Genomic DNA, 21,033 nt, shown 5'->3' on the forward strand with positions numbered 1-21,033 from the left:
TTTTGGACCCAGTATGAGTTGGAGACCAGATTTAAGTAGTGATGAATAGAACTGATTCTGCAACAGTGGAAATACTGGAACAGAGCTGTGCACAGATTGTACTATTGTGGGCATGTTAGCTAAGCAGACATTTGCTTGTTTTCCAAGAAGCACTTGACATTGCAGCGGAGGCTGGTATGCCAGGGCCCTCTACCCTAGAATGTTTTTAGAATGAAAAAAATATTAGAATTGATACTTGCGTTTATGGCCTCTCACTTCTAGTCTTGTCCTGTCCCTTTTCTTCAAAATATTATTTTGATTCTGTCCAGTTTGTCAAAGCTCTAGCAGCTGCTCTTTGCTCTTTCTGCGTTTTGCAAATGCTTCTGTCTCCAATTTTCTTGTCATTGTTTTCAGAACACATAACATCTTTACTGTCTAGCTGGTTGACTGTGGACTTTATTTTTCTTTTGTTCCAAAGCTGAGTCTTTGATCCTTTATTGAAGAAATGATGGAAATACTTCTTTTGCATTGCTGCGCATTCCAACAAATTAATTAGCTTTTTCCTGCTGCTGCTTCCCTAGTAATAAAAGTGTGGCATTGCCATACCTTGGACTATAAGATGGTTTTGTTTATGTGGGAACTTTTGAGATACAATATGGTATAAATCTCAGGTGAATATGCCAGTAAGTTATTTGAAAGGGAGGGTTGGTTATTCTGCTGTTGATTGTCAAAGCTCCTGATTGCTCTTCTTGCATGTTGACAGGAAAATTGAGGTTTTATTCACTGTTGTTAGATTGGGAACCATGTCATGGAATTGGGACCCTGGAGAAAGTGGATTTTAGAAATTCAATACTGATGTTTGGGTGCTAATAATCCCTGAGAAATTTTGTGAATGGCCCCAAACAGCTGTATATTTCACCGTTTTCCAGACATCCAAGTGAATACTGATATTATTATTATTAACATTCACCGGCTTACATCTGAGGTTTTTGGACATTCAAAATCTTTTCCTGAGATGGTCAGGGTTCACATGTCAATATCACTTTCAATCGAATGTCAGCTACTGGGGAGCAAAGTGCATTTCTTTCTGCTTTTACGTTTAAGAGAAGGGATACTACCTACATTTATATAAACATGGTTTGTGTGAGTTTGTATAAAGAAATTTCTGAACAATACAAATTATTTTGTTTCTTCTGTTGTCTTTCTGTGCTTTTATTAAATTAACAAATTAACAAATTAATAAATTCACAGTTTTGAGTAGCAATACTTGAACTACACCATTACAAGTAGTTTATATTTTCTTTGACTTCCAGTTTATTCTATTATTGTTGTTAATTTAGAAAGAATGCATCTGTGTATTTAGTGAGAAGATTGCTCATGGTGCTATACATGCATCCAACAGAAAAGGAAGTATTGGCATCCGTTTGGATGTATTAGAAAATGTGAGGAAACTTTAGAAAGAATATTCACACTGTAAGATCCAGTTTCATGTTGCATTTCAGGGGTTCAAGAATTGTGTTTAGGTTTTAGGCATCAATCAGGGTCTTGCAGATTGAAGAGGAGCTGCTTTCCTGTATGGACTGGCTTTTCTGTAACAGCATAGCATGTTATTTTCAGTGTAGCAGATATTACAGTCTCAAACCTGGAATGCTTGTCAGGAAATCCCCACTCCCACACTCCATATGATTTAATATAACACCTGTACGGAAGGGTGACTAACTTGGCATCTGTTTGAATCATGCTATGGTATTGCGAGACAGTGGCGTTTTCAGTGGTGGGTACCAATGAATTCATTTTTGCTTTTTTTCCCCAACCTGCAACAGGTACGGAATGATCTGACTGGTGTCCTGTATGGGGAAGATATTGAAATCTCAGACACAGAGAGTTTCTCTAATGATCCCTGCACAAGTGTCAAAAAACTCAAGGTGGGTGCAGCTATTATTAAGAAGCAAACTGGGCAGTAGAAAATGAAATAATCATTGGCAATAGAATTGGCATTTTGCTGATAAATTATCCATGCAGTGCTGTTTGTTATAAAGAAGTAAATCGTATTGTATAGGATGCTTTGTTGTAATGGTGCAGGAATTAATATTGGAGGTAATATAATATTGGATGCTTTAAAAGCAGTTGTGGCTCATTTTAAAATGCACTAGCAGAGTCAGATGGAGCAAAGTAGAAAAGGTGTGAATGCTGCAGTCTCTCACCCTTAGGTTCATTCTTTTGAAAAGTGTACATCTAAGTTACCAACTGAGTACCAAATAGGAAAAAAATAGGGATGTATCTAATGCTGGTCTTACACAAAGAAGACCTGCTAAAATTAACAGAACTAAGTTAGTCATTTGTAATATAGAGTGCCATTTAGGCATAGGGCTCCTGCTGCTATCTAAGGGAGGGGAATATCTATGAGTTCATTGATAAATTTCACATTTTTGGCGAAAGTGGGAAACTCATTGGTCCTTGCTTTATAGCACTGGCTTAACATATAAACACATGTGCCAGAAATATGAGCTGGTTCTACCTTATAAAGTACCGTGTTTTTTGCTCTATAAGACGCACTTCCCTCCTCCTAAAAAGTAAGGGGAAATGTGTGTGTGTCTTATGGAGCGAATGCAGGCTCCATGGCTTCAGTGAAAGCAACGTGAAGCCTCCGGAGCACAGTGGGAGCACTCCTGCTGCGCTCCGGATGCTTCGGGCGGCTATCCCTGAAGCCAGGAGAGCAAGAGGGATCGGTGCGCACCGATCCCTCTTGCTCTCCTGGCTTCGCTTCGCTGGAGAGGCGCTGCGCAGCTTTCCCTCTCTGTGCAGCGCCCCTTCTGTGAAGTGGGAGGAGAAATGGAAGGGGCTCCGCTTCTCCTGCCGCTTCGCTGAAGGGGCGCTGCGCAGAGAGGGAGAGAATATTTTTTTTCTTGTTCTCCTCCTCTAAAACTATGGTCGGGTGCGTCTTATAGAGTGGAAAATACGGTAAGTGGCTTAGTCGGTAAAGCATGAGACTTTTAGTTTCAGGCTTGTGGGTTCAAACCCCACGTTGGGCAAAAGATTCCTGCATTGCAGGGGGCTTGACTTGTGCTCCCTTCCAACTCTACAATTCTATGATTCTCTGTGTGTGACAATATGTATCTGTCAAGGGTTCAGAAGGAGAGACACAGGAGGGGGAGCAAATGGAGAGTGAGGAGGAGGAGTACGAGGGGGGCGCAGGCAGTGACAGTGGCCAGAGTTATTCCACAAGCCTCTCTAGCGAATCGGAGGACTCACAGAAGGGAGCGCCGGTGGCCAGAGCAAGGGAGATTCCAAGGGAGAAACCTCAAGAGGGAGGGGCCAGCGGGGAGTCCCTGAGCAGCAGCTGGAGATCAGGGCCAGCGTCTCCACCAGAGCGCAGTGGGGAGGGGGAGTCCCAGGAGTCGGGACCAGTGTCCTCACCACCAGAGGGAGGAGAGGAGTCAGGTTTGGCAACATCCACATCAGGAAGCGGGGAAACGGTCAGAAGGAAAGTCACCGGCTGGGCGCGCGCGCCAAGTTCAAATGTACAGGAGCGCGGCACAGCGGGGAGCCCGGGAAGGGAGCCAGGTCCTAAAGCCCGCCGGAGGGAGGGGCAAGACTCAGGAGGCTCCGCGTCAGAGGAGTCCAGGAAGGAGGGAACCCCAGAGTGCAGAAGGACCCAACGCAGGAAAGAGCAGCGCAAGAGGTGGAGCCGGGCTAGAATCTTAAACTGGTGTGGGTGGAGCAGTGAGTCAGAGGGGACTTAGCCAGTCTAGCGTTAAGACGTGGGCCTGCGCGCCCAGAGCTTGGAAATGGAAACTAAACTTCAATAAAGACTTTTGTATATAATATCCACTGGGCGTTGGTCCTCTGTGAGCTGGGACCTAGCGGCAGTCCTGACAGTATCCAACATATACATGCTGTGATGAATGTGTGCACATGTGGGGCAAGATGAGCCTAGAGGTGAATGCATATGGACTTTGACCCACGTACCAGTGTGCAAACTATTTCCCCCTTTCCACAAGAAGCAACAGTAAAATCCCACTTTGCACGAGAAAACGAAACATGGGTGATTGCACTTGTGTGATTTGTTAACTTTACTAATGTTTTCCCCCCCCCCCCTCTAGTATCCAACTAACTAATAATCAGAGTAAAGCCACTGGAAATAAATGAACTTATGTTATTTGCTTTAGTTGAATGCAGCCTTCTGTGCGTGAGATTTTCGCTCTGCTGTTGGTCTTGCCCGCATCTCTGCCATTATCTCTCTTTATGATGTATGCTGCCTAGATGCTGAACAGTAGATTATAATTTTCATGTTTATTACATTAGCCCTTCAGGACTGACCAAAAGTAGTAGGAGATAAAGGTTCCCTGCTAGGAAGCAGATGCTATTCCAGTTGATTGACACTTCATACCTTCTGTGTGAATTGCTGCAGATAAAAAGTAGGGCATACACATCTAAATTCTTAATGCCCATCTTTCTATCTTTTTATATTCTGGTCTCCTCAGCAAAACCAGACATTAATGCATTAGGTGCAGTGTGTGCTTCTCAAAAATCTGATGAAATGCATGTTTTTCAGTGACCATACGGAGTGGTTTTTTTTTTAAGTAGTTCATTCTAGTGTCCAAAATTCAGTCCTTGATATCTTGATTTTTGTTTTTGTTTTATTTTTAATATTTTTAATTTTAATATTTTTAATATTTTTATTTTTAATTATTTCTACTTTCTAATCAAGCGCCCTGAACTTAATTTGCACAGGTAATGGATGGAGAAATTTAACAATGGAAACCAAAGACTGCCACCTTTTTGTGTGTGTATGCCAGGACTTTCTTTAGTAAAAATTGAGGTACTGGTACTCAAATCTTGATAAAAGTGTCGTGGGTGCTGGCACACAAAAGCTGCCATGGGCAGCAAAAAGATGCTGATGGCAGTACTATTACAAAGAAAGCAAAACAAAACCATTGTTTGAAGCTTTCTAGAGATTTTGAGACATTGTTATTGAGCTGTCATAGAATCATAGAATCATAGAGTTGAAAGAGACCACAAGGGCCATCGAGTCCAACCCCCTGCCAAGCAGGAAACACTATCAGAGCACTCCTGACATATGGTTGTCAAGCCTCTGCTTAAAGACCTCCAAAGAAGGAGACTCCGCCATACTCCTTGGCAGCAAATTTCACTGTCGTTACCCTTTGCACTTTAATTTATGGTCTCTTGCCTTAGTCTCTGCTGAAATTCATTATTCAGGGTATTTCCCAAGCTATCTCCTAGAAAAACCAGACTCATCCCCAAGAAGGACAGGCAGCACTGATGAAAATACAGAAGTGATCATTTTTAAGGGACCGTCAATGGCAGCCCCTGCACTGTATCTGTGTTTTCCACTCCCTTGTGCCTGCAGACATTTTTGAAACATTTTGATAATTTTTTTTAAAAGTTTAGTAAAATACAGGATGGCTGCTTAGCACACTATCCACATGAGCAACAATTTATCTCTAAAAAAAACACCCCCAAAAGCAGTGCAAAGATACTTTCACACTCAGCAATGTCTTGACATTTCAAAATATTTTCATTTTGCCCTTTCTGTATCATCTTTTAAGAGTGAACTTGGCTATACCAGACACTGCTCAGGATTCGGCCTATTGAGTTTCACTATCTCCTCCCCTCTGAGGTGTTTCTTACCATGACATTGGTGCCATTTTCCTTGGCAGGTGAAGTCATGCCTCTTCGCTTAGGCTTTCCACGAGAGGGGATGTGCATTGGGTAGCTGAAGTTTTGTTTCTGCTGCTGGTTTTTAGTTGTAACTGAATTCTGTATTTATTTATTTTTACAGTATTTTTATTTTACTGTTTAGTTTTGGGTTTGGTTTGTGTGTATCTGCTGCCTAGCATCTCCCAATGAAGGACAGATTATTAATAGTTTTAACAAACAAACAAACAAACAAACAAACAAACAAACAAACAAACAAACAAAGGATTTATCAGTAAAATTGTGATAAGCATTTGATTCCCTGTGGGGATAGCAAGAAAGCTAATCCTAAAGCCCTGTTCCCATGAATTGCCTTGGTGCCTCTGAAATATCTTTTGAAGGTTTTGAAATCCTTCCAAGGGTCTGACGCCTGTTAAGTCTTGTGACTTGACTGGGTTAGAATCCCAACTGGATTGTGATTTGGTGGGAGATTAAAAATATTTACACCTAGGACTAATGTGCCTTTGTTGTGAGTGAAAAGCATACATATATAGTCCACATTGTTGCACTGGTGGGCTGAATCTGGTTGCTCCATACTGGTGCAGCCATACAGCCCCAAACTCATTGCTTCCCAACCCCCGTCCAGGTTAAGCAGCAGCGAATCTGGTGCTGGTTGGTTGTGGTTCTGCCTCAACACATGGTGCTACTTCTGGTGATATCTGAATCCTAGACTACCTGGGAGGTGCTTGTTGGTGTAAAATATGAAGCACCAATTAATTTTTTTCTATAAACAAAGAGCATTTCAGTAATAAAAGGCATTATAAAGGATGCTGTATGGACCACCTAAGCCTTTGGACCTCAGCTTAATTAATGGACTCATCTGAAAGAGCACTGTTGGTTGCCCCCCATTTTACAGTACCCTGATTGGCTTTTGCCAGAAGTCAGGCTTTTAGTGTTGTGAGTCCTGTGTTGTGAAATACTCTTCCAGCAAAGATTCGGCAGTTATCCTCACTTTTTTATTTTCAGGTGTCTTTTGAAAGCCATTTTATGTGAGCAGGCCTACGTGGCTGTTTAAACTTTCTTGATGAGCTAGTCATTTCAGGCTTTTTACGGTGCCTTATGTATTGTTAATGGTATATGAGCTGGTGGCAATAAAAAACAATTACTAATTATTATTAAATAATTACTAATTAACTCACACCTGTGATCTGTGAGAGGAGGAGAAGGTGGTGATTTCACTAATACGTCACTTTTTATTGTATTCTGCAGGGAAATGATGTCCGAATTATCCTTGGCCAGTTCAATGAGGAAATGGCGGCAAAAGTATTCTGCTGTGTAAGTAAAGAAAAAGAGAGGGAGAAAAAGAGGGGATCTCTGCAGACTTGGGTTTGGCCAATGCCTTGATGGGAGATAACTTGGGAACTCTATGTATGCCACCTTGACAATTGAAGGGAAAGCAATAAATTTTCCCAGCTGATGGACGAAAGGGCATGTTGGCTTTTGGACAAGGCAGAAGACTTTGAGAGGGCCTTAGTTAGAAATAAATGGACAGGCCATTTTGCAGGAAGCTATGCAACTACACATGCCAAGAGAGAGGGTGGCATGGTGTCAGTGCTGGCTCAGATGCAGCTCAGCATACAAGACTCAGTGTATTTAATTCTTTATTTAGGTAAATGGCATACAGCTTGGCAATTCTTCCCAGCCGGACTTGCTCCCATTAAGCAGTTGCCAGGACTGAAGGCCTCTGCGCTTTTCTCCCCCCTGAGACTCCTCCTCAGCCAGAAGTTTCCCAAGCAGCCTTAAACTACAATGGTGGGGGGAACTGTGTTCTTTGTTCTGCTGCAGGCATAGCCCTCTGTGTCCTTGGAGGGGAGGGGAGCTTAGTACAGCAGGGATGGCAAGCTCCTGGGCTGCTTCTGCAGACTCTGCTGCTTCCTCCTCTGCTTCATCTGCTTCATCTGCACTGCTTTCTGCACCTGGCTCTTCTTGTTTGCTAAAGCCTGTAGCTTCTTCAGCATCCAACCATCCTCCCACCCCACTTCACCCTTGGACCTGTCCTCAGGGTCCCACCACCACCACTCCCCGAGCTCTGAGCCTCCCTATTCTGAGGCTTCCCCAGGTGGTTCTCCAGATGGTACCTCCCAACATTTCTTGCCATCCAGACAATCCCTATCACATGCTGTGGGAGGGGAGAGTATTCCAGATCCCAGATAACAACCATCTTTATCCATATGGCTCAGCTTGAGTGACTGAGAAGGACCAGACTGCCAGTCTTGCTCTTTTTCTCACTTTGGAGCCCCATTCCTTCTTGTTTACTTTTTGGCCATCAAGCCTATATATAGAAGCTCTTAATGCTTCTGCATTAGGCATGTTAATTATGAAGTTGTTTGTATTATAGCAGTCCTCAGTTGATGGCATCTTCTTGTGTATCCAGTACAGATTCTAAGTTACGTATAAGTATATATTATATTTTTTATATATTATATTTAGGGTCTCCCTTGTTAAAATGTGTGTGTTCCTTTAGGTTCGTTTCCCCTCCCAAGAACGGTGTTTATTTTTAAGGAGCGGCTATCATAGCTGAGATTATTTAAACCTCTACAAGGTGTTTATATATGTTGTAACTCTTTCTCCCCTCTTTTATGTTTCCACTGTAGGCATTTAATGAAAAGATGTTTGGCCCTAAATATCAGTGGATCATTCCTGGGTGGTATCAGAGCCACTGGTGGGAAAAAGCTATTCCAAAGCTTAACTCATCTCACTGTCTCACCATGAACCTTCTTGGCGCCATGGAAGGGTACATTGGGGTGGATTTTGAACCTCTCAGTTCAAAACCGATCAAAACCATTTCAGGAAGGGTGAGTTTGATTTCCTTTTTACCATTTGGAACATATAAAGGTATGCAAAAAAACTTCTGTTATAGTAGGTTTACAGCCCAGTCTTAAACCTTGAGGTGGCAGCACAAAAACAGGGCTTAAGGGTAGAGCATGGTTCCTCTAATGGGATTTTGCAAAAGGTTCTGACGAGTCTTGGATCAAGAACCACAGCAGGGCTGCTTTGGCCAGATTCAGGGCTTGTCAGAGCGGAAGCAGGATCTCCATGAGGTGCTTCAGACTGAAGCAGCGATGTCCAAAGTGCTTCAGGGTGCTTTTTGGGAGGGAAAAAAACCCCTGTCAAATATTAAAGATAGTCAGCACAAAAACCCCTCTAGCATTATGCGTCACTTTAAAATACTGTTGTACACCACCCCAGTCTCAGAGAGGCCAGGAGTTCCAGGCACTTACCCAGAGTTCGGTTTCCTTGGAATGAGGGACAGCTGAGACTCTGGTGTCTGTAGGATATATCGTTTATTTACACATATATGCAGCCTGAGCCTACAGTGGGTGGGGAGGCTCACAGCATTAACACTCCAAAGGGTCTTGCTTCTCTCATAGCCACAGCTTTGGATTCCACCAGAAATCAGGCATGGCTCTGTCTCTCTCTGGCTTCTGCCTGCTTCTAGCTTCTAACTCCTCACACACCTCAACTCTCTCCCCCTTTGTTACCTTAACAACCCATACTTAGGATGTTACCTAAGTAGTGGCTGGCCTGGCCACTCCAGCAATTGGAACCTTGTTGGACCCAGGAATTAGAAAAGACTCAGGAATACAGCCTTTGCACTTCAGATGGGCAGAGGGGAGGGGCAAGGCAAGGCAACTCAAATCAACAGGTGTAATTTTTGGAAAACCTTCTATTAGAGGCGCTGCAAAAGCAGTCTTGGTTCACCCTGAAGAGAGGGAGAGAGAGAAAAAAAAATCACGTTGACTCTTGTTTATAAAAGCATGTACATATGCACCTCAATGGTGCATGGATATTATTAAATCGTTTTCTGTTAGTAAACACAAACAATTATTTTGAGCTCTGTTTAGCAAATGAATTTCACCATGGCAACAGTGCCCCAAACAACATGAGGAAGATCTTGCTTATTTTACACTTAATGTAACCAGTTTAGAACTTGCGGTGTTGTGCCATTTCTGGAGTTGGCGTGATCACTCCTGGTGGAGAGCCCCTGCAAAATTGCCTGGAGGAGGGGTGTCCATTGAGCAAAATTGCCTGGAGGAGGAGTGTCCATTGAGCTGCATGAGTTACTGCCATGGGTTTATCTCCTTCAAATCAAGAACTACCCCCACCACAGTAGCCCACTGAGAAGCATGAGGTTGTTCCCTCGGTTATCCATTTACATTCTGAAAGTATGTTTTGGGTGCCAAAATAAAGCATGTGCCCCATTTTAATTCTGAAAAAAGTGTGCCTTTGCTATCATTATTTTGGAGAAAACTGATTTAAGAATAATTGCTTGGAACCAGACTTAGTTTGAACTTCCTTCATTACTAACTTGTCCTATTGATTTCAGTGGACCCAGGTGCAAGTAATTTAGTTTGGTAGGTCTAGGCAAGTCATTTTTAATGCAAGTCTACATCCACACCATAAATTCAAAGCACATTGTTTCTTTGAAAGAATCCTGGGAACTAGTTTGTTAAGAGTGCTGGGTATTTTATCCCTGTGAGGGACAAACTACCGTTCCCAGAATTGTTTTCAGGAAACCACATGCTTTAAATATGCTTTAAACATATTGTGGGTCTGTGACCTGAGTCACTAGTTGCCATGATGGCACAATATTACATGATGAATGAAGAAGAAGAGTTTGGATTTGATATCCCGCCTTTCACTACCCTAAGGAGTCTCAAAGCGGCTAACAATCTCCTTTCCCTTCCTCCCCCACAACAAACACTCTGTGAGGTGAGTGGGACTGAGAGACTTCAGAGAAGTATGACTAGCCCAAGGTCACCCAGCAGTTGCATGTGGAGGAGCGGAGACGCGAACCCGGTTCCCCAGATTACGAGACTACCGCTCTTAACCAAATTGTATGTTTCTGCCCTGAAATGCTTCTCATTATTTCTTGAGCTCCACAGGTCTCTTAAGGGCTTCCATGGCTTTTAACATTTTGGGCACAGACTTTAACATGCTGATCAGTGAACTGGCCTTGTATTCTTTTACACAGACACCACAGCAGTATGAAGAGGAGTATGATCAAAGGCGAGGGAATGTTGAGCCAAGTAAGTTCCATGGCTTTGCTTATGATGGAATTTGGGTAATTGCCAAAACACTTCAGCAAGCAATGAAGATTCTCAATGCCACCAACAGAAACCAAAAAATTGAGGACTTTAACTACACCAACAAAGAACTTGGAAAAATTTTCCTAGATGCAATGAATCAGACCAGCTTCTTTGGTGTAACGGTAAGCCTGCCTTCATTATTTTAAACTGAAGTCTGGTAGCGGTCTCTTTCCTGGGAGCTATTTCAGCTGCCGGTTATTAGAAATAGAAACGTCTGTTGTGAAAAGTACTTCAGAAAAGAATATTTTGAGTGCTGAATCAAAGTTTTGTTGCTTTGTGGGTGTTTATTCAGGGAAAATCTGCCCCCAGTCAAGATAATCAGGGTATTAGGGAGGAACTGGGTATGGGTTTTCTCCTAGGCTTTTCTAAAAAGTTAGGGAATAGATGGGTAGTGGGTTTTAACCCCACATTGGGCAGAAGACTCCTCCATTGCTGGGGCTTGGACTAGATGACACCTATGGTCCTTTCCAACTCTACAATTCTGTGAGTCTGTGATCAGAGCTAGAGGGTTGTGATTAGTCTTACTGCAGTTTGAAAAGGTGCATATAGAATTAGGGAGTCGTTTTCTCCAGCTGCAACTCAGGTGATTTCTTTTTCCAAACTAATTGGCAGTAAGCATGTATTAGACTAACCTGGTTATTGATCCTTGGAGCCATTCTGCACTATATATTTGAGGTGTACATCTAAGTTTATATAAATGCACATTAAAAAAAAAATAAACAAAATGTAATCAACGTTCGTCAGGGAGTCTCCTGGGAGTACACCAACAGGTGAAAACTGGACTTGGTTGTCTCCTAGTTGCTCTCACCACCTGAGAGGAAGAAGACATCAGTGGTTTTCTTCTTCCTTATTGCTTAGACATCATATCTCTTCTGAGGGGAACTTCAGTCCACACACTGTCTGTTAGCATTTCAGCACCTTGGTGCTTTTGAAGACAGTCTCTGGGACCGTCTATGAGGGAATGCCATTGCTAGTTCCTACTTCTGTCTTTATGGTTTGGCTGTGGGGTTTGTTTCATTCATCGTTTTAATATATGCTGGAACATTAAATTTGTAAGGCCCCTCAGAGATCATCTTTCATTTAGAAGGCAGAATAAACACATGCTGAATAATAATCTATGTAAATTAATGACGGGGGAGCAGTTGAATGTGGTCTCCTTGTGCGGAGATGACCCTCATCCCAGCCATAATATGCAGACCCATATACCATGTGCTATGGATCTCTGCCCCCTTCTTGGTGGCCACCAGCTGGAAAGAGGTGATATGCAACGCAACTGCTGCAGTTCATATCATAAGGATTTTTGTGCAGCTCATAGTTAGACTGGAATTCACAAATGCAAATTGTAGCAATGGCTGCCAACTTAGACAGCTCTGAAAGGGGATTGTACAAACTCATGGAGAATAAGGCTGTCTGTGGATGCTGTTCATTATGGATACACATGACCTCTGGTCAAATACCAGTTGCTGGGGATCACTAATACTGTTGCACCCATGCCCTGCTTTGAAGCTTCCCATAAACATCTGATTGGCCACTGTGAATGTATAATGCTGGACTACATGAGCCTTTGGTCTGATCCATAAGAGCTCTTTTTGTATTACTACATTGGAACAGGGATCGCTTGTATGTTTTTTATTTATCAATTTATCGATTTCTATTTATAAACCACTTCCTGTAAACTGTCTCGGAAGCCATTTAACAGTAAAAGCAGTTATGGCAATTACATATATGAAATAGGAAAAGGTAAAAGACCCCTGGACGGTTAAGTCCTGTCAAATTCGACTGCTCATCTCTGCTTTCAGGCCGAGGGAGCCGGCATTTGTCCACAGACAGCTTTTATGGGTCATGCCAGCATGACTAAACCGCTTCTGGTGGATGGAAACGCCATTTACTTTGCCGCCACAGTGGTACCTGTTTATCTACTTGCGCTGGTATGCCTTCAAACTGCCAGGTTGGCAGGAGCTGGGAACAAAGCAACAGGAGCTCACCCCATTGCGCGTATTCGAACTGCCGACCTTACGATTGGCAAGCCCAAGAAGCTTAGACCATACATGAGTCCTATATATATATGAATATCATATATAAGAACAGTTCCAAATCTAGTGCAGATGTAGGCTGGGATGAAAGCCTTCACTTAAAATGCCTTTCGAAAAAGTTGTTAATTGTGCCTTTAGAAGTGCTACCGTATCTCACTGGGGCTAGGACCCTTGGTACCAGCAGAAATATTTATGGATTGGATCTAGGTGACTTCCATCTAATGTCTGGAAATACCCAGAGACCTGTGATGTGCTGAACTTCTCAGTATGTTAGAAGCCTCTGGGCATGCTCAGACAGGCTTAGCCACTCTTGAAATTAGAGCACAGCAGCACTGAATTATTTTCCCTGGCAAAACTTTCGGTGTTTTTACTTATCCACAGTTGCTTTTGCAATAACTGCCAGCTTGAGCAATTAAGGAAGTGGGAAATCTGCTTTCAAGCTTTTAACAGGTGCTTAGGTATATTCCTTAATCAATCTAGGCTGTTGGACTTCATGGTAGAATTTCTCTACATTTCTACACTTGTGTCAACTGCAAAACAGGAAAAAAAAGGCATTGGGCAAAAAAATCGGTCTCTTTGGTGATCTTTTGGAAAGCCAACCAAAAGAAAAATTAAATAGGGAGCAACCTTTACGATAGCTAATGAGCTTGACAAGCAGAAGGGATGTAAATATTTTATGGGCTTCCCAGTTCGGTTCCTTGTAAAGGTCGGTCAGGAAGTGCATCCGTTTTAAAGCATGCAAGAAGCCTTTTAAATAGCCACATTGATGTACACAATTCCCCAGGGGAATTTTTTTTTCTGGCTTGGCTTTTTCTCTGAGAGAAAACAACAAGGCATCTATAGACCACGCCTTTGCTTAAGGATCAGTATTGCCATACAGCAGGCATGCTCTGGGACAAATGTGCACATGCTTGAAATCCCTGAGGAAATTCATAAGAAGAAGTTCAGAATAATCGCCATGCTTCCCCGCCCTCCTGTTCCAACTAGGATAAGAGGGTCTCTGCTGTGCTGGGAAAGATCTAGGAAGAACTAACTTAGGAGGAGAGGGCAGCCAGGAGCAGGATGCAGTAGCAAGGCACAAAACCAGTCTTTCTCAAACTTAGGTCTCTGGCTGTTGCGGGATTTCTTCTCCACTGATCTCTGACCGCTGGTCCTAGGGATGATGGGAGCTCTAGTCCAACAACAGCAGGGAACCCAAGTCTGAGAAACACTTCCAGAAGACAGAGAGCTCAGATACTGCAAAACCTGGGAAAACTCTTGAGGAAGTTGACCCTACCAAATATGAAGTGCAATAGAGAGCTACTCACACATTCTATCAAATGGGTGGTCACATTTAACATACAGGGTGTTATTTTTTTAGGGAGCAAGTGGGGAGCCAGATCAGGATCACAGGAAGGCAAATTAATCCTCTCACCCCATGCCATGGATCAAATTAAAATTGCATCCTCACCAGCTGTTGTTTACTGCATGGAGGAGGTGGCCATTGGCACTAAAAGCAGCCTCTCTCCTCTTGTAAATAGCAGCTTTGGTGGGATGCATAGGCACCAGCTCCTGGGGAATGATGCACTCTGGGGGCTCCACAATGTTTTTTTGAGGGCCCTGGGTCCCCTTAAGGGCTGCATGTACAACAGGATATCATGCAATGTCAGGATATCACATGATGTTGCATTGGGCCACCTCAATGATCTGGAGAAACTGGCGTCTCTGGCAGGGTGCATGGGCTGATACTCTTTGGTACGAGTGATGAGAAGAATCACATTTCCCTCTCTAGCTTGGAATGGAAAAGGGACAGAGATCATCCCTCCAGTTTCTGTGCTGTGCTGAGAAGCACGGCTCAATTACACAAGGGATCCCTGTGCCTGGGGCCAGAGCCTTGTATCAATTCATTATTTATTTCATGAATTTGTATACTGCTTAATCACAGCAGTGCAGAAGAGCCCCAATATAATAAGACTAAGACCAAGTTAAAACTGTGGCGCTGAGTGGCATCTAGCAAGCGCCAATACAAATCTCATGGAGACCAGGGTTGGCTGTTTTGGCATGGGGCAACAAAGTGATTCTGAGAGTCTGATGACCAGGTGCCAAAACATGCCTTCAAAATGTATTTTGCCATTCTGAGCTAATTCCTCTTCAACAAGCCTATGGGAAGTTTATTTCTCTTCAGTCTGATGAGTGAGGGGTCCTAGGCTGATGATCTGGGCTAGTGGTCAGTATCATTGAGGTCAGCGGACTGAGGCTCAACACCATCTTCCTGCCAAAGTTGTCAATGGCCAAAAATAAAACCTGGAGCCAGTGGCCAGTGCCGGCAAAGTAATGCATTCAGGGGCAGCTGCAGAGCAAAGGCTTGTGATTTAAAACGCCCATCACCGCTATCATGTCAAAGCATTTCTGCTGAAGCCAAATGGCTCCTTCCCTTCCGCAAAGACTGTTAGCAATCTCATGTGCAAAGCAGCAGATTAATTCTTCTTCAGCGCGCTCAAATAAAGGACATCATTTAAAATAAGAGCATCTGGCAAGTTTGCAGATTTTTTTTTTTTTTTTTTTGCAGTCTGTTTATGATGAGACCTTTTCTAACCCTAGAGTAATTTCATGATCTGTCCCTCAGCAGAGCAGCAATCCTTGCAGCTAAGTCATTTGCTAACCAAACATTTATCTGCACTTGGATGCTCAAGAACTGCCTGAGGTACAAGAGCTATTAGTATATTCTGAAATGCTTTATAAATTCTGTGTGCCTTATATGTGTGTTTTTGTTAATGAATGGAAAGCTAGTAGCCTGTAGGAAAGATTTTTTTGTCGCAACCATAAAGGAATTCTAATCGCCGATTGCATTATAATACATTAACATAGCCTCTGAGAATCTTAGGCTATGTTTAAGCCAGTGGAAGGTTTTATCTGTGGTACATATGGCATTAAAGTGGCTGGATAAGATACAGGGCTGTTGATATACCACATTCCTAACGTATATACCTAAAAATGTGAATGTGACAAGTGATTTGCAAACTTGGTCCAATTATTAAAGCCCTGGGATTGGCTACAACCTCCTGTTGAGTTTACATTCAGCAGTAAACCAGGGTCTGTTGCTGTGTAATTTATGAAACAGCCTGAGAGTTCTTGTTTCCCAACACTTCCTAGTGTCATAATAAATGGTGTCTGGTACATACATTATGGGTCTGCCTTAACTGCCAAGAAACAGCTGCAGAAAAATGTGGGCATGCAAGTTTCATTTAAATGAGTGTGCACTTTTTTTTGTTTTTGCCGAAAGCTGGATGCTAGGATATTTGCATACTAAACTGGGCCTTTACTCTTAGGTTATTTGTTGATGTGCATAGCATTGACTTCCCTGCCTTCATAATCTGGTAGATGTTTTCTAGTGCTGCATATTATTCTTATCCCATGAATTAGGCACTCACATCTATATATTTTAGCATATAGCATATTGTGTAGCATTCCAAGTTTGTCGTGTACATTACCTATAGAATCCTTATGCCAACCCTGTAAGACAGGTCATTATTATTTATCTCTATATTGCTGGTTGAGGCTGAGACAACAGTGTCTTTCCTAAAACCATCTAATAAGGGTGTGGCTATGACAGGACTTGGAGACTCATCTCCTACCTCATCTCCTCCTGGCACCCCCAGACTTGGCCCTCCAGCTGTTTTGGGACTACACTTCCCATCATTCCTGACCACTGGTCCTATTAGCTAGGGATGATGGGAGTTGTAGTCCCAAACATCTGGAGGGCTGAATTTGGGGTGCCTGCTTTAGCCACTACACTACAGCAATTTCAGCTTCTTTTGTAGGAGTGCAATATGGCTAGGTGACCTTTGTATAAATGCACAATAACACAGCCATCCTATGCTCATTTACTAAGTGGCAGTGGTTTGTTTGTGGGAAAAGGATGCCGGTACTCTGGGCAGTTGCCCTGCGTGCAAAATTTCCTTGGGGCCAGGAAAAACAATTACATATAAAACAATTACATGTTTTAATGGAACTAAGATCTTGGTATATAGTTATATAGTTATTCAGTGACAAACCTAGACAGCATCTTACAAAGCAGAGACATCACCTTGCCAACAAAGGTCCGTATAGTTAAAGCTATGGTTTTCCCAGTAGTGATGTATGGAAGTGAGAGCTGGACCATCAAGAAGGCTGATCGCTGAAGAATTGATGTTTTTGAATTATGGTGCTGGAGGAGACTCTTGAGAGTCCCATGGACTGCAAGAAGATCAAACCGATCCATTCTTAAGGAAATCAGCCCTGAGTGCTCACTGGAAGGACAGATCCTGAAGCTGAGGCTCCAGTACTTTGGCCACCTCATGAGAAGAGAAGACTCCCTGGAGAAGACCCTGATGTTGGGAAAGATGGAGGGCACAAGGAGAAGGGGACAACAGAGGGCGAGATGGTTGGACAGTGTTCTCGAAGCTACCAGTATGAGTTTGACCAAACTGCGGGAGGCAGTGGAAGACAGGAGTGCCTGGTGTGCTCTGGTCCATGGGGTCACGAAGAGTCGGACACAACTAAACGACTTAACAACAACAACAACAATATAGTTATTACATGATGCATGATAATTAAATGACTTGCTGAAACACCATGCCTCTTTCTGTACTCTCAGTACCTGTGCATCTCTTTTTTTCACTACAGGGTCATACTGTCCAACAGATCCCAGTTTTGGAAAGGAGGTGTGATGCTCTGAGAAGATCCAAGAGCCCTCCTGCCTCCCCCCCCCAAAAAAAAGGTGGCAGTACTGCTTAGAGCTAGGGGGAAAAGCACTGCTAAGCAGAAGTATAATTGTTTTCAGGGCATTTTACTTCTGCTTACATATGGTTAAAAGGTAAAGGGACCCCTGACCATTAGGTCCAGTCATGACTGACTCTGGGGTTGCGGTGCTCATCTCGCTTTATTGGCCGAGGGAGGCGGTGTACAGGTTCCGGGTCATGTGGCCAGCATGACTAAGCTGCTTCTGGCGAACCAGAGCAGTGCACAGAAACGCCGTTTACCTTCTCGCCATAGCGGTACCTTTTTATCTACTTGCACTTTGACATGCTTTTGAACTGCTAGGTTGGCAGGAGCAGGGACTGAGCAACGGGAGCTCACCCCGTTGCGGGGATTCGAACCGCCGACCTTCTGATCGGCAAGTCCTAGGCTCAGTGGTTTAACCCACAGTGCCACCCGCGTCCCTTTTACATATGGTTACAACTATGTAAATAATGCTAGACCATTATTCCAGTTAACCCCAAATTTCCCCAGTTCTTACATGTTTTCAGAACGAGGGCTAGATTAGAAGAAGAAGAAGAGTTTGGATTTGATATCCCGCTTTATCACTACCCTAAGGAGTCTCAAAGCGGCTAACAATCTCCTTTCCCTTCCTCCCCCACAACAAACACTCTGTGAGGTGAGTGGGGCTGAGAGACTTCAGAGAAGTGTGACTGGCCCAAGGTCACCCAGCAGCTGCATGTGGAGGAGCAGAGACGCGAACCCGGTTCCCCAGATTACGAGACTACCGCTCTTAACCACTACACCACACTGGCAATGCCGCCCTGGTGGGGTCCTCCTTGCAAATGTCACAGGAAGTGGCAGGATAGGTGGGAAGCTGCCTAGGGATGGATGGCAGCATATGGACAGGTAATCCAAAATGAAGTATTGGGAGAGGCAGCAACTGTCTGCCACCACTGTGCTTTGGCACGTAGTAAAACTCTCCACACCCGTTTTTGGGCTTTCTCCAGAATGGGCATTGTACATTTACTGTTGGTGCAGAGAATTGAAACGACAAAACACAGTGTTGTTCTTGTTTGTCACTCTGTCTCAATTTTCCAGGGTGATCATTCGTGGTGATTTTTTCAGACTGAAAATGCAGTATCGGCTTGTCCACTTACTGAGGCTTCTCCCTAAAGTGGTGGTTGAATTAGTAATCCTCATTGCTCCTTCCTTTGAAAGCAGCTCCTGCTTCTTAGCTACTGAGGCTGCATACACTGCATAAATTTAAAGCACATTTTAAGTGCTGCCTCTCAACCACAGGATCCAGGGAACCATAGGTCTGTGTGTGTGTGTGTGTGTGTGTGTGTGTGTGTGTGTGTGTGTGTTTTACGGTTGCTGGGATTTGCAGCTTTCCAAGGGGTAAACTAGTTCTTGAGATTATTTGAGAGAGGGAATGTGCTTTAAATGTATGTGTGTATACAGCCTTGGTTTCTTCCTATTCACTGTCATTTACGTGGTATTCCTGAATCAGCTCCAGTAGGTTTCCATGGCTTGGGGTGGGGTAGTCTGAACAATCACCCCCATTCTCCCCCCCTCCCACCTTCATGGTAGTAATCCATTAGGAAATCATAAAAAAATGAAACAAAATAATTAATTGGTAGTAGTTCCTTCTGCAAAGAGGAAAGCAGTAATTAAAACTCCCCTACCAAAGAAAACAGGAGCTCGCTCTAATTAAAGTGTTGATTCATGAACGCCACTGTCACAAGAGCGAACAGGAAGAAACTAATTAGGGTCAGTAGCTGAAAAACAGAAGCTGCTTTCGAAGAAGGAGCGTCAGAGGAAACTATATATTAAAGTTGGGAGTGATAAGTGGGGTCTTTGTGGATTACAAAGCATATATCACAAGCCAATCGAAGCCCCATGGTGTTGATGACCAGGTGGGTGTTGAAATCGTGCACAGTCACCCCATTGGTGGAAGGGTGGGGGGCGGTCTTCAAAGCGACAGAGGCCCTTCTCCACCAAATCTGGTGCTAAACTGCTGCCAGTACTTCCTTTGCTGATGGTAGACTGTGGAAAGCTATGAATTGTGGGCATTTTGGGGTTGGGGCCCCCGATGCCAGTGTGGTGTAGTGGTTAAGAGCGATAGACTCGTAATCTGGTGAACCGGGTTCACGTCTCTGCTCCTCCGCATGCAGCTGCTGGGTGACCTTGGGCCGGTCACACTTCTTTGAAGTCTCTCAGCCCCACTCACCTCACAGAGTGTTTGTTGTGGGGGAGGAAGGGAAAAGAGAATGTTAGCCGCTTTGAGACTCTTTCGGGTACTGATAAAGCTTGATATCAAATCCAAACTCCTCTTCTTCTTCTTCTTTGGATCAAGAGTCCCATGGCCTGATTCTTTTATCAATATAATTTTTATTAAATTTTGTGTTTTGCAGTTTAAAATACTCATTTTACATCCTAAAAATGTCAACGACTTCCCTTCTTCTCTTTCCATGGTTCATTTTACGCATCATAAATCACTGCATATTTTACAAAAACTAAGTATTCCAAATAAGTATTTCATTATTGCATCAATCAAAATTTATTCACACTGTTGAATTTGTCTTCATGCTGCCAACATTTTTAGCTGTACAGTGGTACCTCGGGTTACATACGCTTCAGGTTACAGACTCTGCTAACCTAGAAATATTACCTCGGGTTAAGAACTTTGCTTCAGGATGAGAACAGAAATCGTGCTCTGGCAGCGCTGCGGCAGCAGGAGGCCCCATTAGCTAAAGTGGTGCTTCAGGTTAAGAACAGTTTCAGGTTAAGAACAGACCTCCGGAATGAATTAAGTTCTTAACCCAAGGTACCACTGTACACAATTATTTCCCATATATTCAATAAACATTGTCCAGTCTTCTTCAAACATATGTTCTTCTTGTTCTCTTATTTTGTATGTTAAGTCTGCGAGTTGTGCATATTTTGTCAACTTAAGTTGCCAATCTTCTTTGGTTGGAACCTCGCTTGTTTTCCATTTTTGGGCCAGCAAAACACGGGCCGCAGTAGTAGCATACATAAATCACCTTTTTTGACTCCTGGGAATTTCAGTCTGAATTATCCCCAACAGAAAGGACTCTGGGTTTTTTGGGAAAGTACTTTCAAACATTTTTTCCCCAATTCATTATGGATCATTTCCCAATACTCTTTTACCCTATTACAAGTCCACCACATATGAAAGACCATTCCCTCCACCTCTTTGCATCTCCAGCCCTTACCGTATTTTTCACTCTATAAGACGCACCAGACCATAAGACGCACCTTGTTTTTGGAGGAGGAAAACAAGAAAAAAAATATTCTGAATCCCAGAAGCCAGAACAGCAAGAGGGATCGCTGCTTTCGCTGTGCAGCGATCCCTCTTGCTGTTCTGGCTTCTGGGATAGCCGCGCAAAGCCTCCTTAGGTCAGCGGGATGAAGGCTCCCCCCGCCCTGAAGAGGCTTCGTGCGGCTAAGCCAGAAGCTAGAACAGCGAGAGG

At 43.4% G+C, this 21,033-nt stretch overlaps 1 protein-coding gene across 1 annotated transcript in view; it reads left to right on the forward strand.

The window, feature by feature from the left end:
* Nucleotides 1-21,033, forward strand: part of GABBR2 (gamma-aminobutyric acid type B receptor subunit 2) — a 277,930-nt gene that overhangs the window by 94,741 nt on the left and 162,156 nt on the right. The window contains exons 4-7 of the mRNA XM_083749682.1: nt 1,803-1,904; nt 6,907-6,972; nt 8,292-8,492; nt 10,673-10,909. Of these exons, the coding sequence (XP_083605808.1) occupies nt 1,803-1,904; nt 6,907-6,972; nt 8,292-8,492; nt 10,673-10,909 (606 nt within the window). The remainder of the gene's footprint in view (nt 1-1,802; nt 1,905-6,906; nt 6,973-8,291; nt 8,493-10,672; nt 10,910-21,033) is intronic.

The sequence above is a fragment of the Podarcis gaigeae genome (assembly GCF_964106915.1).
Source record: "Podarcis gaigeae genome assembly, chromosome: 7".
NCBI lineage: Eukaryota > Metazoa > Chordata > Lepidosauria > Squamata > Lacertidae > Podarcis > Podarcis gaigeae.